Here is an 18,639-nt window from a genome sequence, read left to right as displayed (position 1 = left end):
AGCTTGAAAGGACACAAGTGTATTGTGCCCCATAGTTTCAACGCAGCATCCATTGGTTCTGGGCCTGAGGCAAGGCTACCCATGATGGCAGAGAGCATACCACATGACCAAAGCTACTAACCTAGTGGAAATAAGCAAACAGAAAGAGGACAGGGATCAGAGATAAGACTGTCCCCCTCCCCCGCCATGACCCACTTCATCCAAATAGGTCCTGCCTTCTGCCCATTGAGTAGTAAAGTTGATGTAGTAATCCATTAGTAATGATACTGCCTTCATGATACATTCACTTCTACATGGTGCTACTACACTTTAGGAACCAAGGTTCTAACATATGAGTCTTTGGAATAATTATTATTTATTATTATTCAAACCTGACTGCTTCAGACCAGCTAAGACCCACCAGTAGCCTTGGACATGTGCGTCTTTGGAATATTTATTTTAAACCGTGACAGCCTTAGACCAACTAGGCTTTGCCATTAGCCTTGCGGTTAAGTGCTAATGTTTGCCCTGGATAATGTTGGTCAATAATTGGTGTAATGAACTGAGAATTTAACATTCCCTACAGAACAAGAGATCCATGTTCAGGAAAACATATAGGCTAGAGTTGTAGGTGTTTTCTTTTTCCATTCACTTTTCTTTGTCGCTGTTGTGTTTTATTTCTTCACGGTCTCAAAGCATTGGATCTTGCTGCATGGCATCTAGACAGATAAATGTTCAAATCATTGCTCTATCACCTTTGTATTTTCAAGGATAACCTGTATTTGTAGGTGAACTTGTAGAGTATTTTCTTTGCTCCCAATCTCCTAATTTTTATCCAATCATCTTTTCTTCGCAAAGTTTCTGGTTAAATATTTAGAGGATTCAGAAATCATACAAAAGAGTCATCCTTAACCTACATGACCTTTTTCTCCTTCCCAGAGAAGATGCATATAAGTGACCAGCTGTATCCAGGAGCTCAGTTTCTTCCACTAACTCTCCATGCTAAGGCCTGCTCTTCCTGTGTGAAGATTTCAACATGTCCCTCTCTCCTCATGTTGTGCTGTGTTGTCCTGGATTCAGCCATATGTGTCATGGCAGGTGGAAGGAGCCTTGGATTTAGCTCCCTTGCCCTTTTTCAGTTCAGGACATTCCTGCCAGGGGTTCATGATTCCATGACTAAGGCTGTACATGGCGACACCTGTCTAGTTCTGACTGTCACCTGGCTTCAGCAATACTACCCACCTTGTCACCCACAAGCTTAGGATAGCTGAAGCTCTTGTACAGCTGGTACCTGGGTTCTACAGCATCTCTTGATATGTTCCTAAAGCTCTCTGGTCTCTTCACCTCCCTGTACAATCCTACAAGTTATCATTCTGCTTCCTGGCAAGGTCATGACAGTCAGAAGTGTGTATTCTTCAGTGTGACGCCTCACCTACTGTGTAGCTCTATTACTTCCTGGGCTTGTTTTTTCCATTACTTCCTGGGCTTGCTTTTCCCTGACATAGAAGTAGGTGCCCCCGAGGCTTCAGGTTCCTTCTCCCACAACAGGATGAGTTTGGAGTCTAATAAACAGAAGAATGCAAAGAGAAAATACATGGTTTGCTCATCATTGGATCCTCATCAAGCTAAGACTTATCTGTCTTCATATTAAAATGAATAGGCTTGGACTTTAGTCCCTTCTGCTCCCTTTTGGAAAGAAGACCTTGGACAAGGAATGTAACCTTTGGCCACATGAGTATCTCTTTTCAAGAGGTCTCTTATCACAGGCATCAGAAAGTTGCTCACTCTTTACTGTTCAAACACTCAAACCCATTGCCACATGCCAGATGAGGCTAGAGCCCAGTACTGTGTTCAGTGACCTGAAGAAATTTCCACCACTGTACACTCAGCTCTTTCTCAGTGCTGCTACTTTGAACTCCTTCTTACATCCCTAATGACAATAAAGCACCTGCCAATGACTCTCACTGACAGGGAGGAGCCCAGCCATGTAATCCTGCAGCATGCTATTCCTTTGTCATCACTCAAGCTGTCAGTGGAATCAAGGGTCCTGTCCAGCTGCTTTCCTGGTCCTTTTCTACTCTGAACAACTCCACACAAGTACCCTACAAGTTTGTTTTTCATCCTTGGCAGTACAGCCCTACAACACCCTTAGTAGCTATCACATAGGGTCATAAACGCATACCAAGCCCTTCCTGGCCAGCATATAAACTCTAAGTGATACTTACAGCATAGCACTGACAAGAATAAGCCTGAGAACTATAACTGTCTCATTACTCAGGGCCACTAAGATGTGCATGGCATCAAATATTGCCACATTGAGGTAACATTTGTGTAAGCAGAGACTATTCATTTATTTTCCAGCTGCCCAGATCTGAATAATAACACAGAAACTATATTAATTACAACACTATTTGGCCAATAGCTTAGGCATATTTTTTAGCTAAGTCTTACATCTTAAATTAACCCATAATTCTTATCTATGTTAGTCACTTGGCTTGGTACCTTTTATCAGTGAGGCATTCTCATCTTGCTTCCTCTGCATCTGAATGATGACTGCAGATTGAGCATTTCCTCTTCCCAAAGTTCTACTCTGGTCACCCTGCTTATACTTCCTGCCTGGATACTAGCCAACCAGCATTTTATTAAACCAATACAAGTGACAAATCTTTACAGGGTACAAGAACATTGTTTCATAGTATATTTGGACCAAACCAGGATAAATTCTTCATGGACTTCTGTTGTCTTTAAGGTGTATAAAACTATACATCAGAGGTATACATCTGTGGGGCTTTCTTTTTCCTTACGTTTCCCATATTGATGGGTCATTCTGCCAAAATCTCATTCTTTCTCCTTTTCCTTGTCTTCTGTTCTACTTTATCTTTCTCATAATCTCTAGCAGTGAGCTATGCTACATGACTTTAAAATATTCCCACATATGCTGCCAATTTTAATTTTTAAAAACATTCTGAAAGAATTGTCTTGCCTCTTGAGATCTCTTTGTTTTCATGCTAGTTCATTTTTCACAGCTTCCTTTCTGACACCATTGCTTATATTTGCCTTCCAGACCAGAAACCTTACTGTGGATGGGAGCTTTGGCCCGTGGTCTCCATGGACACCCTGCACACACACAGATGGCACTGCTGTGGGATCCTGCCTCTGCCGGTTGCGCTCCTGTGACAGCCCAGCTCCACGGTGTGGTGGCTGGCAGTGTGAGGGCCCTAGGATGGAGATCACCAACTGTTCCAGGTATGTGCCTCTGATCACTCCAGTGGACAGTCACATGTCACCTAGATGGTTGAGAAACCTGGGCAATCACTTAATACAAGCTGTCTCTGTAGTTGATGAAGGTGGCCAAAAGAGAGGGACACCCATCACTTAACTATTATATCATTTGTGGAAGAACACTGTCACTTGAGTAGTAAATTAAAATTGCTTTTAAGCTCATAATTAGATAGGAAAATATTACTAATTTCCTCTATGTATTTGGCTTCTTTGAAGGAAACACCCATTACATAATATCTCTCTGAAATATGTGACAAACAATCCCTACTGCTGGAGCCTGATACGTTAGCTATAAGGAGTCTCTTCTCCATGCAGTGGTAGAGCAGAACTCAGTATTCCCTGCCTCTGCTGACTTCAGACCCTTTTAGACAATCCAGATGTGATCCACTGAGGTCATTTGAGTTGTCTCGTGTTCTTTCCTAACTGCACTCGCTTGTCCTGTCTGCTTGTCCATACCCTGTAGCATCAGAAGTGCTTCTTGAGTTCTTTGTCAAGTCCCCTTCTCCTGTGACTATAAAAAGCCATTTCTTAAAATCTTACCTGCTTTTCAGGAGTTTAAAATGCAGAAACAGTGAGGGAAATTATCTCCAAAGGCGCTGATGAAAGGTAGACTTGGGTAATCGAATTGTGTGAAGGGCAGGAAGTCATAACCAACATGCCCGAGAAGGGCAGTCACAGCAGTGTATACAGATAAAAAGCAGGCAGGCCTTGCTCTTGTCAGCAGTTTTCATATTACTCCCTAAAGTTTAAAGAAGCCAAGGAGGGCTACAATGATAAGGCTGGATAATAAAACAGAGAACACAGGTGTGTCAACATTGTGTCTTGATCCATATAACATCTCTTCAAGGAGGTGGGTTCCATGAGTGCCTGGCAGGAACCTGATACAGGCTACTAGACTTACTTTGAAGATGACAGTAAGGCAATTTCCTGCTGTTTCCTTGCTAAAAGATTATGGAGTTTGGGGCTATCATTGTTTGTCCTCCAAGCTGTAGTTCTTGTGGGAAACTCACCCTCTCAACAAGCTTGCAGCGTGGCTTGTTTCCGATTAATGTCACAAGTCAGCCTGCTTCAGTGAGGATGCTGAAGTGTAAGCACATGGCCGTGTACTGACTCCACTCTCAAGATCTCCCATCCTGTGTGCCATTATTTCGTGGGGCTCTGTGGTTACTATCCACTGCATCTCAGCTGCTCCTGGAAGTATGCAAAGCTAAGCTCATATACTAAAGAGCTACTGAGAAACTTGCCTCACTCATGTCTTGATTTCTTATAGTCCTGCCAACTTTAGACACTTTCATTTATTTACTTTTGCACACGCAACATGTTCTTCCTGTTACAAATTGAATATATCATAAAGTACCACATATTTTTTTAAAACATAGGAAACTAAAAATTTTAAAGTGATATAGAATCAGTGTGCTTCTGTGTTATGTAACCATTTTCTTCCCTCAGATGAAAACCTTTAAAAGCAGAAAGAGCTAGTTTAGGTTGAAGTTGTTGTAAAGTTCTAATAATCTAGCAAATTGCTTTCACAGTGTGTAGAGCTGTGGGTAGAAGGGCAGAAGAAACTGGCTTGTTATTTTTATGAGGAACATATGAGGGTTGGTATCATTTTAACCAAATTATCAATAATCAACAATTTGCCATGCATTAATCTAACAGTATCTGCTTTGTTCCTCTAAGTGCTAGGTTTTAGCTGGTAAATTGTAAAACTCCAAAATATATTTTAAATTTCTCAGAAAATTTTATTTTAAATAAATGTTAGTTACTTTAATTTATATATTTAATTGTATGTCTTCCGTGTTACCATATAATACGTTTGTGTCTTAAAGAAATGCATGAAGGGAAAATGAAGGCTAGGTAAACTGATCTTGTTCTGAGCTAATGAAAATCCAGTAGCTGAGGATACAGGACACCTGTGGGGATGCCTTTGTGATTAACTAATAGGAGTTTTAAGGCTCGAGCTTGCTCCGGGGTTAAGAACCCTGGCTGCTCTTCCAGAGATCCTGTATTCAGTTCCCAGCGCCCATGCGGTTCTAGGTGGCTCACAACCATCTGTGACTGTAGTCCCAGAGGACCCCAATGCCCTCTTCTGGTGTGCAGATACTCATGTAGATAACACATAAATACATAAATAAATGAATCTTAAAACATAGAGTTTCCACATGCATTATGCAAAGGAGCTTGGGTCATGCACTAAAATGAATGCTCTCATGCTCAGAATGATAAAATAGTTACAACTTATTTTTAATAGCACAGGGAAACATCTATGGGAGATATTTAAATTATAAAGACTCTTAATATATTATCACTATATGAAAAATTACACTATTGAAATAATGTGTGTCAATAGCAATTTATTTTGTAAGCAACTTTGGTGAAATAGGATCATTTTGTTTTTCTTTTATTCTTAGTATGACTGTATTATTCTCTATGTACAATAGCTCAATAGCACAGTTGCACATGAATTTATGATTCTGTATTAAATATCATCCCCTTTGGGAAGGTTCTACTTGTCCTTGGCATGCACACTGCCTATAGGGCTACGCATGCTCACTGGTGTTAGATTCAATAGAATGTGCTCTATGTAATTTTTCTGTCTCAGGGGTACTGTTCACAGGTTATAATGGATGTGATCAGAGTCAAGTAAAATTGGGAATTCTATAGGTTTAGGATTCGTTTCTAATACTTTGCAGTAAAATAACATTCTAAAGTTTGAAATTCTCATGACTAAAGTTTCATAAGTGTTTCAGACAAAATAAGCAAGTTTGGAATGATTTGTGGCTTTCACAGCAGAGGCCAACTACAGGGACCTCACAGGAGCAGAGGTGACCATTCTGCTCTGTCCAGAGGCTGTGGCTCCACACAATCTGATAGTTCACCCACTGGACAAGGGCATTTGCAGTCAGAGCAGACAGAGCCCAGAGTCTGAGCTGGCTTGACTGAGATATGGCATCCCTTCTTCTCCCACAGGAATGGAGGCTGGACTCCCTGGACCTCTTGGTCACCCTGCAGCACTACCTGCGGCATTGGCTTCCAGGTGCGGCAACGCTCCTGCAGCAACCCCACACCCAGGCATGGAGGCCGCGTGTGCGTGGGCCAGAACCGGGAGGAAAGGTAGGTGCCAGCTGGGCTCCTATGCCAGCATCCCCTTGCTTCCTGCCATTCCAGTACGGCCAGTTTCCCTTGGAGGTCTAGCTTGGTTTTTGTCTATGGAATTCCTCTTTTAAGCCAAACCAAACTTTATTTTTCCGACATCCTTCAATTTTCACCAAAGGTTCCCACGAAGAGCCTCGTTCTGGTCCCGTTTCCCTGCATGCTTGAACTGACTCAGGGAATCCATTCTCACGTCACTGAATGCTTAGGAACTAAGGGCATCTGTGTGCTGGGAGTCTGTGCACCCAGCACATGAGCCTGCTGGAGGATGGTTATTGAGATATTAGGTTAGCCCTGTCTCAGCAGCTACCAGTCTCCAGAGGTCCTGGTGATGAGGGCAGGTAAGATAAAGACGTCCCCATGAGACAGGGGTTCAGGCAGAGAGAATGAACGCAGGAGCAGATGTGTCTGTCTACCCTCTCGTCTGCAAACAAGCATCCCCCAGGAGCCGTGCCGTACCTCCATAGTGGGAATTGCTTCTCAGGAAGACTTTGACTCTTCAGGACCCCATCAGGACCTTTCACCATAGACATGAATCCAACAAGCTGTTTTTATTGTTTGGTTATAGAACTAACCATTTTTCTTTGTCTACAAAATCTACTCTTTGATCTTTTTCTCTCCCTTGCCTACTGAATGCACATTCCATTCTTTCACTGTTGGGAGGGAAAACTTACTTGCAATTGAAGTTCATGTTACTTTTAGTATATCACACACGTGCACACATATGTGTACCCCCTCCCCACACACCATCCTATTGAATGGCTCCCAGTGCCTTTTAATAAAAAGATATAAGCTCCTACTCAGTGTCACAGGTTCAGGGAGTGTCATAAAAATTCCTTATCTCTATGTGGCCATGTACTTTTGGGAACAGAAACAGGCTCACTTTTCTTTTATGTAGGTGTTGGGTATATTTTGAAAACAACAAGAAAGACCTTTTTTTTTTGTTCATCAAGTGTCTTACTTACTAATTAAGATTTTATTCCTTTTGACTAAGAATGAGAGGGAGATTACCGCCACACACGTCAGGATTTGCCACTTTTGAAATGGTCCCCTGAGATGGTCTTATTAGGGTCATAGTGTTCCATCTAACACCATTCGATAGGTGAGAAAGCTGAATACAGAAACATCTTCTTATTACTTGCAAGATTTTAAACTAGCTGGAAGGTTTCAACACTGTGAGTCGTCACACTGTGTGTCCCATTCAAATAAAGTCACTTCTGTCCATGCAAACACTTCTCTGGTGTCCAGGTACTACACAGACACCGTCTCCTTCCCCAGGCTGGACAGACAGGGAGGCCAAGCCTGTATAACTCTGTGGCTACATATGCCGTGTTCTGTCTGTCCCTCCATTTGACTTCAGAAAGGAATTTAAAAACAATGCTAGGCTGTTTGGCTGTCTCACACCTAACATGTTCTGCATTTACAGGAGACATGTTTTGGGGCCTTAGATAAGGGATTGCTTACTAGAGGAAAATTTTTACTTCAAATAATAAAGAGATGGAATGTAAGACTGTGGACTGTGTATTGTTATTATAAATGGATGCCTCTCTTAAGTATGCTTTCCAGAGGGCAACAGGAATTTTAGAAAAGCCAAATAATCGATGTGCCTTGGTCTCTGTTAACCAAACAGTTCTTAAATTTGTTGCCATGTTACATGGGGAGGTCAACACATCAGAAAAACTCTACCTGATCCTGGCAGTGGAGCTGTTTGATAATGGATTAAGGGACAGGAGAGTACAGGATTCTAGGATCAAGCAAATGAAATAATCACTACTTTTCGTGATATTTAAATTACACTAAACTCTCTCCACAAATTCAATGAATGCTGTCAACAACACCAATGATTTCTGCAAAAAGTTTTCAATGTGTGGCTTAATCCAATGGGAGCTTTTACCCCCAAGTAAAATTTCCTTGGATTTTCACATTACTTCTTTTTTTACATGTGCTATAGAATGTATGGATGCTCTTTTTACTTCTAATACTTCTTTGGAATGAATTTCTTGAGAACCTACTCGAGGAACCAATTCTCCAAAGGTCACCAATAAGACAGTATACAGCATACAGCAGACATTGGTGCAAGTATCAAAATCCAGTTGAGCCGGGCGGTGGTGGCGCACGCCTTTAATCCCAGCACTCGGGAGGCAGAGGCAGGCGGATCTCTGTGAGTTCGAGACCAGCCTGGTCTACAAGAGCTAGTTCCAGGACAGGCTCCAAAACCACAGAGAAACCCTGTCTCGAAAAACCAAAAAAGAAAAACCAAAATCCAGTTGAGTTAGTTTCTACTGCTTTGTCACCATGGTGCCATTGACCCAAATGTAAACAATGTGCAATTGCTGTCCCACCCTGTCAAGGCTTCCAAGTTGTCAGTCAGATACTGCCCCAAGCCCTTGACAATTGAGCCTTCTTAGCGTGACCTCTAACTCATCACAAACTGAACTTATGAACTAATTGCTATGTTCACAAGACACAACCTCATCTGGCCATAGTGGCTTAGTAACAAGGAAATCTTCAGAGAAGGGGATTGTAGCATGACAGGGTATATTTGACTGGTGTCTCATCAGATTCTGTTAGATTCTGTTATCTGTCCTCACGTTGCTCATATCCTTCCATCTGTAGAATGATGCTCATCTATTTGCAGGGTTCCCAATGCCACATCCCATTCAATTATACCCCAAAAGCTCAAAGTGCCGCCACCTAAGTCAGGTGTGTCTGAGGCCCTGTTGCAGTAGCGCTTCTTGGCCTGTCATCTCCACTCCAAAGTAATATCACTGTTGGGTATATATCCAAAGGATGCTCAATCATGCCACAAAGACATGTGCTCAACTATGTTCATAGAACCATTGTTTGTCATAGCCAGAACCTGGAAACAACCTAAATGCCCCTCAACTGAAAAATGGATAAGGAAAATGTAGTACATTTATACAATGGTGTACTACACAGCAGAAAAATATAATGACATCATCAATTTTGCAGGAAAATGGATAGAGCTAGAAAACATAGTTTTGAGTGAGGTAACTCAGACCCAGAAAGACAATTATCACATGTACTCACTCATAAGTGTTTTTTAAACATAAAGCAAAGAAAACAAGCCCACAAATCACAATCCCAAAGAACTTAGACAACAATGAGGACCCTAAGAGAGACATACATAGATCTAATCTACATGGGACGTAGAAAAAGACAAGATCTCCTGAATAAATTGGGAGAATGGGGAATTTGGGGGAGGGTTGAAGGGGAAGGGAGACAGGGAGGGGAGCGGAGAAAAATGTAGAGCTCAAAAAAAAAGACAAGTTACCTCTCGTCAACATTCACACTATACAGCAGGGGGTGGGCAACAGCTGTGCACATTTCCTTTTCAAAAGAAAATAGTAGAAATGGGAGTCAAAAAAATCTTCTTCCACAGGAACCCTGCAGTGTTGCCAGGTGACTGTTGGGAGTTGCTTGTGATATAGGCATCCTGGGCCATGAAATCTTAGCTCAGTTTCCTGAAATATCTTCCCTTTGCCAGAAAGGCAGCAGATGTTTGCAGCTGGTGAAACTTGCGTCATCCTCCTTCTATCAGTAGAATTTGGGCTACTCAATAACATTTGTTATTAGCTCCCTTGTTTCTTTCTATCTGAGTTGCTGCAGTTACTCATGAAAAGCTCTGAAAGACTTGTGTAAACCTCTTTGGGGTTTCGCTACCAAACCAAAGGCACAGCTCCAGATCTTTTCCATACAGCCTTCCGCTGCCTCACAGTCCTGCTGGGATGAGGAGAACACAACAGCTGGCAGCTTGCTAGGCTTCCTCTGGGTGACTAGGAGGGTCCCTGAGGCACCCCCTTGTTCTTGCACTTCCGTGGACTCCATTCATGCTCACAGTCTGCCCCCATTCTTCAAGCTTGTTGAGTGTAGTAGCAGCTTTACCCGAAATAATTACACGGAAACTGTATTCTTTTAAACACTGCTTGGCCCGTTAGTTCCAGCCTCTTATTGGCTAGCTCTTACATATTGATGTAACCCATTTCTAATATTCTGTGTAGCACCACTAGGTGCGCTTACCAGGAAAGATTCAGCATGTCTGACCTGGCGGGCTGGCTGCATCGCATCTGGCTCTGAGAGGAGCTGCCCTGCATCTGAGCTCACTTCCTCTTCCTCCCAGCATTCTGTTCTGTTTACTCCACCCACCAATCAAATGGGCCAAGACAGTTTCTTTATTAGCCAATGACCTTCCTCCATCAGTTGAGCTTTCCTCAAGAGGTTAAGCCGGCATGCCCCAGCTTTCCCTGACAGCAGATGGTGGCTTACATAAGGATGGCCACTGTGAACTCATATATCTGAATGCTTAGTCACTGAGGAGTGGAACTCTTTGGAATGTTAGCAGGATTAGGAGGTGTGGCCTTGGTGGAGTGGGTGTGGTCTTGGTGGAGTGGGTGTGGCCTTGTTGAAAGATGTCAATCACTGGGGATGAGCTTTGAGATTTCAAAAGCCCATGTCAGGCCCAGTCAGTCTCTCTTTCTTTCCCTTTCCCTCTCCCCTCACTCCCTGCTTATGGATCAGGATGTAGGTTTAGGCTACAACTCCAGTGCCTGCCTGCATGCTGCCATGCTCCCTGCCCTGATGGTAATGGTCTAAACTTTCTGAAGCTGTAAGCCAGTTCCCATTCAGTGTCTTCTTCTTCAATCGCCTTTGTCACTGTGCCTCTTCCCGGCAAGAGAACAGTGACAAAGACATAGCACTTTAATGCTTGGGAGTTATTTCTTAATTTTAGAGGGTTTTTTTTTTCTTTGCCATCAGCAAAGTCTAATCCAGGCACCAGTTGGCCCTTGTTCTTTTCATGGTCCACCCTTGTTTTTTCTCTTTCTGTCCTGTGAGCTGCAAGAAGCCAGTGACACCTTAACATTTTGCTCTGAAATGTCCTCGCCTGGGTGACTTCCTTCACACTTCGAAGTCCTATTTCTCATATCAATATAGACAACAATTTTGGAAGCTTTGTAGCTTTCTGTAGCCACATTCTCCTATCTAAAAAAATAAAAACTGTCCCATTTTCTTTTTATATTTTTTATCTTGGTAAAATTCAAACAACATAATTAGCCACTTAGCCATTTTTAAGTGCAGAATTCATTGGCATTAATTAAATTCACATTAGTATGCAAAAATTACATCTCCCTATTTCCAAAACTTTCTCGTTACCACTAAGTAATGATTTCTGTACCCCCATTCTCAATACCCCTGGAAACCCTGCTGACTGTTCTGCCTATTAATTTTCACATTCTGTATATCACATGTAATTGAAACTCTGTAATGTTTGCCTTTTGGTGTCTTGTTTGCCTCACTTACATAATGTTTTCAAGCTCCATCAACGTTGCAGCTTATATCAGAACTGAGCCCCTTTCTGAATGTATGGCATACAGCTGTCTTCTGCATATTCAGTTGCCCATCAGTGGACTCAGGGCATTTCTTCTCCTTGCCTATTTAAACACTGTTAGGATGAACACAGACTTGCTGAAGTTCCTGTTCCAATTATTTTGTGTAAATAACTCCTAGTGAAAGCAATGCTAGTATGTTCTGCTTCAGAGGGGGGCTAGACTACCCTCCACTGTGGCTTCACCATGCACCACAGAGCACAGGAGTTCTGGCTTCTCCCCATTCCTGCCAATGCTTACTATTTATTGCTGGGTTGGGTTTCTACCATTCCACTTGATATGGTTTAGATTTGGATTCTCCTAACATCTCCCTGGTGCTGAGCATCCTCTCCTGTGCTTGCTGTATAACTGATGAGATGTCTCTACTCCACTTGTCTATCTACTTTCTAACTGAGCTGTCTCTTTTGTTATTCTGTTACAGTTCTTCATTCTCTTTCCTTTTACCTGCCTCCCATTGGGTTCTACAATGTCTAAATTTGTAATACTCCATATAAAGTGATTTAGAATTTTTGCTGCCTCTGCTTCTCAGAATTCTCACACCCACCTATTTCTGGGTCTCAGAGCCATTTTTAATATTCTTGTCCATGTCTCTTACATTAGCACTGAGTTCCATGGTACCTGGTCAGTTTTAGAGTGCACATAAGACTCCACACTTAACTGTGTAAAATCACTTGTGCACCTGTGAGCTCCTAACCAGAACACAACACTCCTGTCTCCTTGGATGCAGGCTGTTGGAAGGCTAAAGAAGCCCTGGCCTGGTACTCTGAGACACACTGGGACCAGGGTCTGCTTCTTTGTTTGTACTGTTATGGGAAGCCTTCATGTCTGATGGGGCTGTCAGGATGAGGGCCTCAGTTTCTCAGTGTATCTGAATTTAAGGCCACTCTCAGGTCCTTGACTTATCCTACTGTATTGATATTTGGTCTGTGTTTTACCAAATAAAGCTTGCCTGAAGATCAGAGTGCAGAGCTAAGCCACTAGAGGCCAGGGAATGTTGGCACACTCCTCTAATCCCAGGACTCAGGAGACAGAGACAGACAGATCTCTGTCAGTTCAAGGCCACCCTGGGCTAAACAGATTTGATCCACTCTAAAAGAGAAACTGAACTCACACAAAGGTGATCCCAGCACTTGGGATCACCCACCTTTAATCCCAGCACTAGGGAGGTGGAGACAGGAGTGATATGTTTGGGTGGAGAGAAGAATTTAAGGCAGGAGGAGACAGGAGCTCAATGCGTCTGAGGAGCAGTGCAGACTGAGGCATTTGGTCTGAGAAGGCAGTCTGAGGACAGCATCTCCCCTTTGGTGTGAGCATTGGTAGAGGTAAGAACTCTAGTGACTGACTGCTCTCCTTCTCTGATGCTTTCGCTTTCACACCTGATAGCTGACTCTGAATATTTATTAAGAACAATTAGAATTCATGCTACACCCTACTGTCTGCTTTCTTGAAGTCGGAAAGGGGGCATTCTTGAAATGAAGCTATGACAATATCATGTGACATAACTAGAAGTAACATCTGCCTGATCTGATCCCTGAGGTGACAGGCCTCACCCATGTTCAGGGGGGCACATGAGCTGTGAGTTCTGAAGGGTAAAGAACATGGGCTCCTCTCAGAGATTGCGCAATATGTTATCACGGTCTCGGGACTCACAAGAATGTATCTTAGTCTTACCGGAAATGCTATTGTTCTGTGATGGCTGAAGCAATGCCGACTGCGGAAGTTACTGTTCTCTCCTGTGTGCTGTCTTAAACCTCATGGTGTGTTCAGTGGATGCGCAGTTCTCTGGTGCCATAAAAAACTTCATTCTTCCGGGACGGGCCTGTGAAGGGATAACAAGGAAATGTGAACCAAGAAAAACAGTTCCTCCATAGGCCTCAACGGGGTGGGGCTGACAGATTGTCATGAGGGACGAGCATGGACTCAGCCAGATTAGAAGGAAACATGAGAAGATGAAGTTGGTGCTGTTCTCGAGCCTCGATGGAATTATAGAATACCATATGTTTAGAGAAAGTAGGTTTATGGAAAAATGGACGATTTATAGAGAGACAATGTGAGGTTATTAGTTAGTTTCTAAATGTAAAATAACAGCAGTCATGAGAAAAATTAAAATCTTAATTTTTAATGCATCATAAAATGTGTCTGTGGTTCTGCTTTCAGACCCTTAAAACCCAAATGAGCCAATGATATGCTAAAGACTTTAGCCTGTTGTTTTAAATCCAGAGGACTGGTGAAAAGGGACCCAAATGCTGGCCCACTGGGCAAATATTTATCCATAATAAGTAACTATCTAAGCAGCCAGAGATAGCAGCATTACTGCTGCTTAGACAGCTCTCTAAGGAGGCCGCCTGTTGGAGCATGGGTTAGGTAAAGGGGCTCAGGAAGAAAATATTTCTCATCATTGAGGAGGATCTAGACCGAGGCCCTCACCAGGGTCCAGACTCTAACCAACCCCAGTCAGTTGGAATTCTGCATACAGGGATAGCCCAGTCGTTTCTGCCTCCCTCTGGCGATTCCTGTTGCAGGCTATCGCCTCCTCAAATCTCCATGTAGCTTGCTTCATTGGGGAACTGTAGAGCGAGAAGGAGAGAAAAGGGTGAGGTGGGTTGTTGGTGGCCTTAAGTCCCAGCCCAAGGGATAGTTGATTAACACTGGTTCAAGGTCCAATGTTCCGTGCACAAGTCACCTGCAGGAGACTTTTAATTATTATAACATGCTGAGAATTCTCAGAGGTGGCTGCCGCTGCAGGCAAGTACAAGGAAGGATTTGTGCAGGCTGATTCATTTGGCTCTGGGGATGTGGTAGCATGGCTACTGTGTTCTTCATTAAAAGTCAAGGGCTTTATAGGCATTCTTAGTGGGATTTCCTTTGCCTTCTCTGGGTTTTGTGTGTGTGTGTGTGTACGTGTGTGTGTAGTGTGTGTGTACGCGTCTTCCTGTGTGTACCCATATCTGTGTTCATTGAAACTGAAACTAGGGGAAAGCAGGGTAAAGAACCCATCCGTTTAAAACATCAGCTCGTAAATGGGAGATGTCTTCTTTTCTCTTGTTCTCCCTCTTGTGAGTTATATGTGTAGATTTTGAATTAAATGTGAAATGTTCTGAATTTTCTCATCTTCTCAAAACCTGTTCTCAAAATAAATAGCAGTTCCTTCCTGGAACTCTCCAAGCAACAACATATACATGAATATTTACCTAGTGTAACTCCAGACCTCTGGAGAGACTTGCCACTTTTAACTCATTTTTATACTTTCCCTGTCTTTCTCTCTCTTGTATGTATGTGTGTCTGTCTTTATCTCTATCTCTGTCTCTGTGTCTCTCTGTGTGTCTCTGTATCTCTGTGTGTCTCTCTATCTCTGTGACTCTCTGTGTGCCTCTCTGTCTCTGTGTCTCCCTCAGTGTCTCTCTCTTGTGTGTATGTCTCTGTCTCTGTCTCCCTCAGTGTCTCTCTCTCTCTTGTGTGTATGTCTCTGTCTCTGTCTCCCTCAGTCTCTCTCTCTTGTGTGTATGTCTCTGTGTCTCCCTCAGTGTCTCTCTTTGTGTGTATGTCTCTGTCTCTGTCTCCCTCAGTGTCTCTCTCTCTTGTGTGTATGTCTCTGTCTCTGTCTCCCTCAGTGTCTCTCTCTCTTGTGTGTATGTCTCTGTCTCTGTCTCCCTCAGTGTCTCTCTCTCTTGTGTGTATGTCTCTGTCTCCCTCAGTCTTTCTCTCTCTCTTGTGTGTATGTCTCTGTCTCCCTCAGTCTCTCTCTCTCTTGTGTGTATGTCTCTGTCTCTGTCTCCCTCAGTCTCTCTCTCTTGTGTGTATGTCTCTGTCTCCCTCTCCCCTGTCTACATGATCTCTCCTTCTCCAGGTGGACACATAAGAGTATCCAGTGGCTTTGACCCAAAGAACCCAGGCATCAGCCGTACGTGCTGCCATCTTGAGAGCAATACCACATATTTTTCTATGGTAAAATTTGTCTAAGAAGACAAAGAGTGACAAATACATCGGGCCATTGTTGACTGAGTATGTCAACATTTGGAGATGCTAACTTGCTTTCGTGGGTAGTACTTGAGTATCTTGAGGCTCCTTCAGCCATGACATTACCCACTGGCTCTCCCTGGAGCACTTGCTAGCTCTGGACTCCCTGATTATTCTTCTGTGCATCACACAGTAACTTTATGATGTTTCCACCATGCCCAGTGCCATCCATTCTCTCTCTCTCTCTCTCTCTCTCTCTCTCACACACACACACACACACACACACACCCATCTCTCCACCGCCATCCTATCTCACCTTTAGTGTGTCTCATTTTCTTGGCTGCATCCAGACTCCAATGGTTAGTGTTTCTTACTTTGGCTTTTCCTACTTGTGACCTCCCCTAGATTTAGACTCCAGAATGAGCTAAGAAAGTTTCTCAAGTCTTGGGGCTTTTGCCAACAGTGGGATGAGGTTCCAGGCATGAGACTTCCATCTCACTCTGATAGTGCCGTTTTCCCTGTGGAGTTCTGTGATACTTCCTTAGTGTTATACGATTTGGCAAAGGCGGATCATCATTCTAGCCCATGCCATTCATTCTGTTCTCCTCTCAACACAGTTACCTTTCTGGCTTGATTCTCCCTTTCTGCCTTTAATTAACATCCGAAACACCAGCGAGTACTCCTTATCCGCCATCATCTTCCATCTTGGCCTTTGCTCCTCACACGCTGAACTCATTCCCAAAGTCTCCTGTCCTCCATCAGGTTTCCCATCTGTTTGATGGAAGACAGCTGGACCTTGTGAGAGTATCTGCTGAGCAATTGCCCAATTTCCTTTGTGGTTTCTGGTCACCATTTCTCTTCTTTTCTACTTCAGAATGCATTTTAATTGGCGTATCAAGTGCAGTCTCGGCGTGCAGTAAATGATAAAGGTATCACCCTGACTCTCTAAGGCCACCGTATGCTGTGCACATTTGGAGAGTGTGTCTGATTTCTCTATTCATCTGAGACTCTGAGCAGCTATTCAGCAATCCCTCTGTGACTACCTGTGCACAGCACTCTCCAGAATCCAGTTGTTAACAAGGGTGACCTGAAGGGCATGGTCTTCGGCCCATAGGACTGACTCTTTGTGGCCTATTTCTTAAGGAAGTTGGCCTTGCAAGTGAGAAAAATGACGAGGGGGAGTCTTTTAGTTTGAAACTCCTGAGAGGCTAAGTTCAGATTCAGTAGGTGGACAAATGAGTGTAAATCATTCTGGAAATCACCCAGGTTGTCACTGAATTTTGCTACATTTACAGTTAAATTCTTCTTCCGTATGTGCTAATACTTGAGAACACCAGTCCATTTTCCTCTTGTGCTTGTTTGTCCCCTTCACTTCATTTCATAGACAGCTTTCAAGACTCCAGAAAACTTAAATCATCACAGAGCCAGAGACGAGTTGGGGTGCTTAACTTCAAAGTTGGCAGCGTGGATGTATGTGTAAACGTGCGGAAATAGCTACTCTAAAATAGTTCTAACCTTAGTAAAAAGTAGAGTCACCAGATACCTCTGTTCTCTTAACGGGAAATCACTTCAAGTTGTTCTGAGAACCTAAAAGAAAAACTTAAAAAAATGTAAGCTAAGCAGCAAGTGTCACAGGCCCTCGGGCCAAGCCCATGCTTTAAGTCTTTGTCTTCAGAAGACCGTCAACTTACTTGATTGAAAGATAACAAACTCCAAGTAAGGCTGTGCTGCCTTTGAATTCATAGCCTACGTTACCTTTTGATGTTTATGTCTAACAGATAAATGTCCTACATATTTTCTGTTTGCCCCTGTTTTGGGGTGTCTATTGAAGGGTTTTGTTCTGTCTTGTTTCTCCTTTACTTGGCTGCACAGGAAGTTCCATCCTGCCTTGTGAGTTCAGCATTCTCCTCGCTGTCTGCCGTGTATCCCATTGTCTGTGCACACTCAGCATGGCCAGCACCCCTCTGCCTCCTGTATGGTGCAAGCACTCCAGACACAGAGAAAGCCCCTCACACAGAGCATGTCCATCTGTCCGACATCAGGCACAGGGATGGGAAGCGACATGTCTGGTGGCCTCCAGTGGCACTAAACAGTCTCCCTTTCCTCTGGGTTTCCTTCTCACAGATACTGCAATGAACATCTGCTCTGCCCACCGCATGTGTTCTGGACAGGCTGGGGACCTTGGGAGCGGTGCACGGCCCAGTGCGGGGGTGGCATTCAAGCCCGCCGTAGGACCTGTGAAAATGGGCCTGACTGTGCAGGATGTAATGTGGTAAGTCCCCGCCTCACTCCCAACCCACAGTCCAGAGCTGAGGAATCAGCTGAAACCTCCTGGATGTTCTGCACGTGCCCAGATGCTCTGGCACACGAGATGCTCCACACTCCTGATAGACACTAGCACCAGGCAGTCTGCACACACTAGGGACTATGCTCACACTTGATCCACTGACAACACTGGATGTTTTTTATACTGGAAATGGTTTGCAGAACCTGCATGTTGTATAGACATGAAATGGGGAAACATTTAATGCTCTATTTTTTGCTTTTGTGGGGGGTTTTGTTTGTTTTGGTGATATCACACACCAACTCCTTTTTAAATATCAACTCTGTTGTAGACACTATATGTTTTATAAATATCAAATGCTCCTTGATTACTAGATCTGTTTTGTTCTGGTCCCCAAGGCTCTGAAACTCTAGAGGGTGTGCAAGTGTTCATGTTAATGAAAATGTGGAGGAAAATGTTAATGAAAATTTAAAGTACTTGAATTAGGTATTCGCATCTGGAATAAACTGAAGAATCCTCCAATTCTAAACATAGAGCTATGAAAAATCTTACCCCTAGCAAACTTTCCTGACCCCACTT

General features: G+C 43.3%; 1 protein-coding gene across 4 annotated transcripts in view; it reads left to right on the top strand.

The window, feature by feature from the left end:
• Sema5a (semaphorin 5A) overlaps positions 1 to 18,639 on the top strand; it is a 432,689-nt gene that overhangs the window by 365,120 nt on the left and 48,930 nt on the right. For all 4 annotated transcript variants that reach the window (XM_057789435.1, XM_057789432.1, XM_057789434.1 and 1 more), the window contains 3 exons: positions 3,044 to 3,225; positions 6,232 to 6,375; positions 17,901 to 18,048. In XM_057789435.1, coding sequence (XP_057645418.1) covers positions 3,044 to 3,225; positions 6,232 to 6,375; positions 17,901 to 18,048 — 474 coding nt within the window. The remainder of the gene's footprint in view (positions 1 to 3,043; positions 3,226 to 6,231; positions 6,376 to 17,900; positions 18,049 to 18,639) is intronic.

This window comes from Chionomys nivalis, chromosome 15 (assembly GCF_950005125.1).
Source record: "Chionomys nivalis chromosome 15, mChiNiv1.1, whole genome shotgun sequence".
Lineage (NCBI taxonomy): Eukaryota > Metazoa > Chordata > Mammalia > Rodentia > Cricetidae > Chionomys > Chionomys nivalis.
The sequence above is the reverse complement of the archived record's forward strand: the minus strand, read 5'-3'. Positions and strand labels throughout refer to the sequence as shown.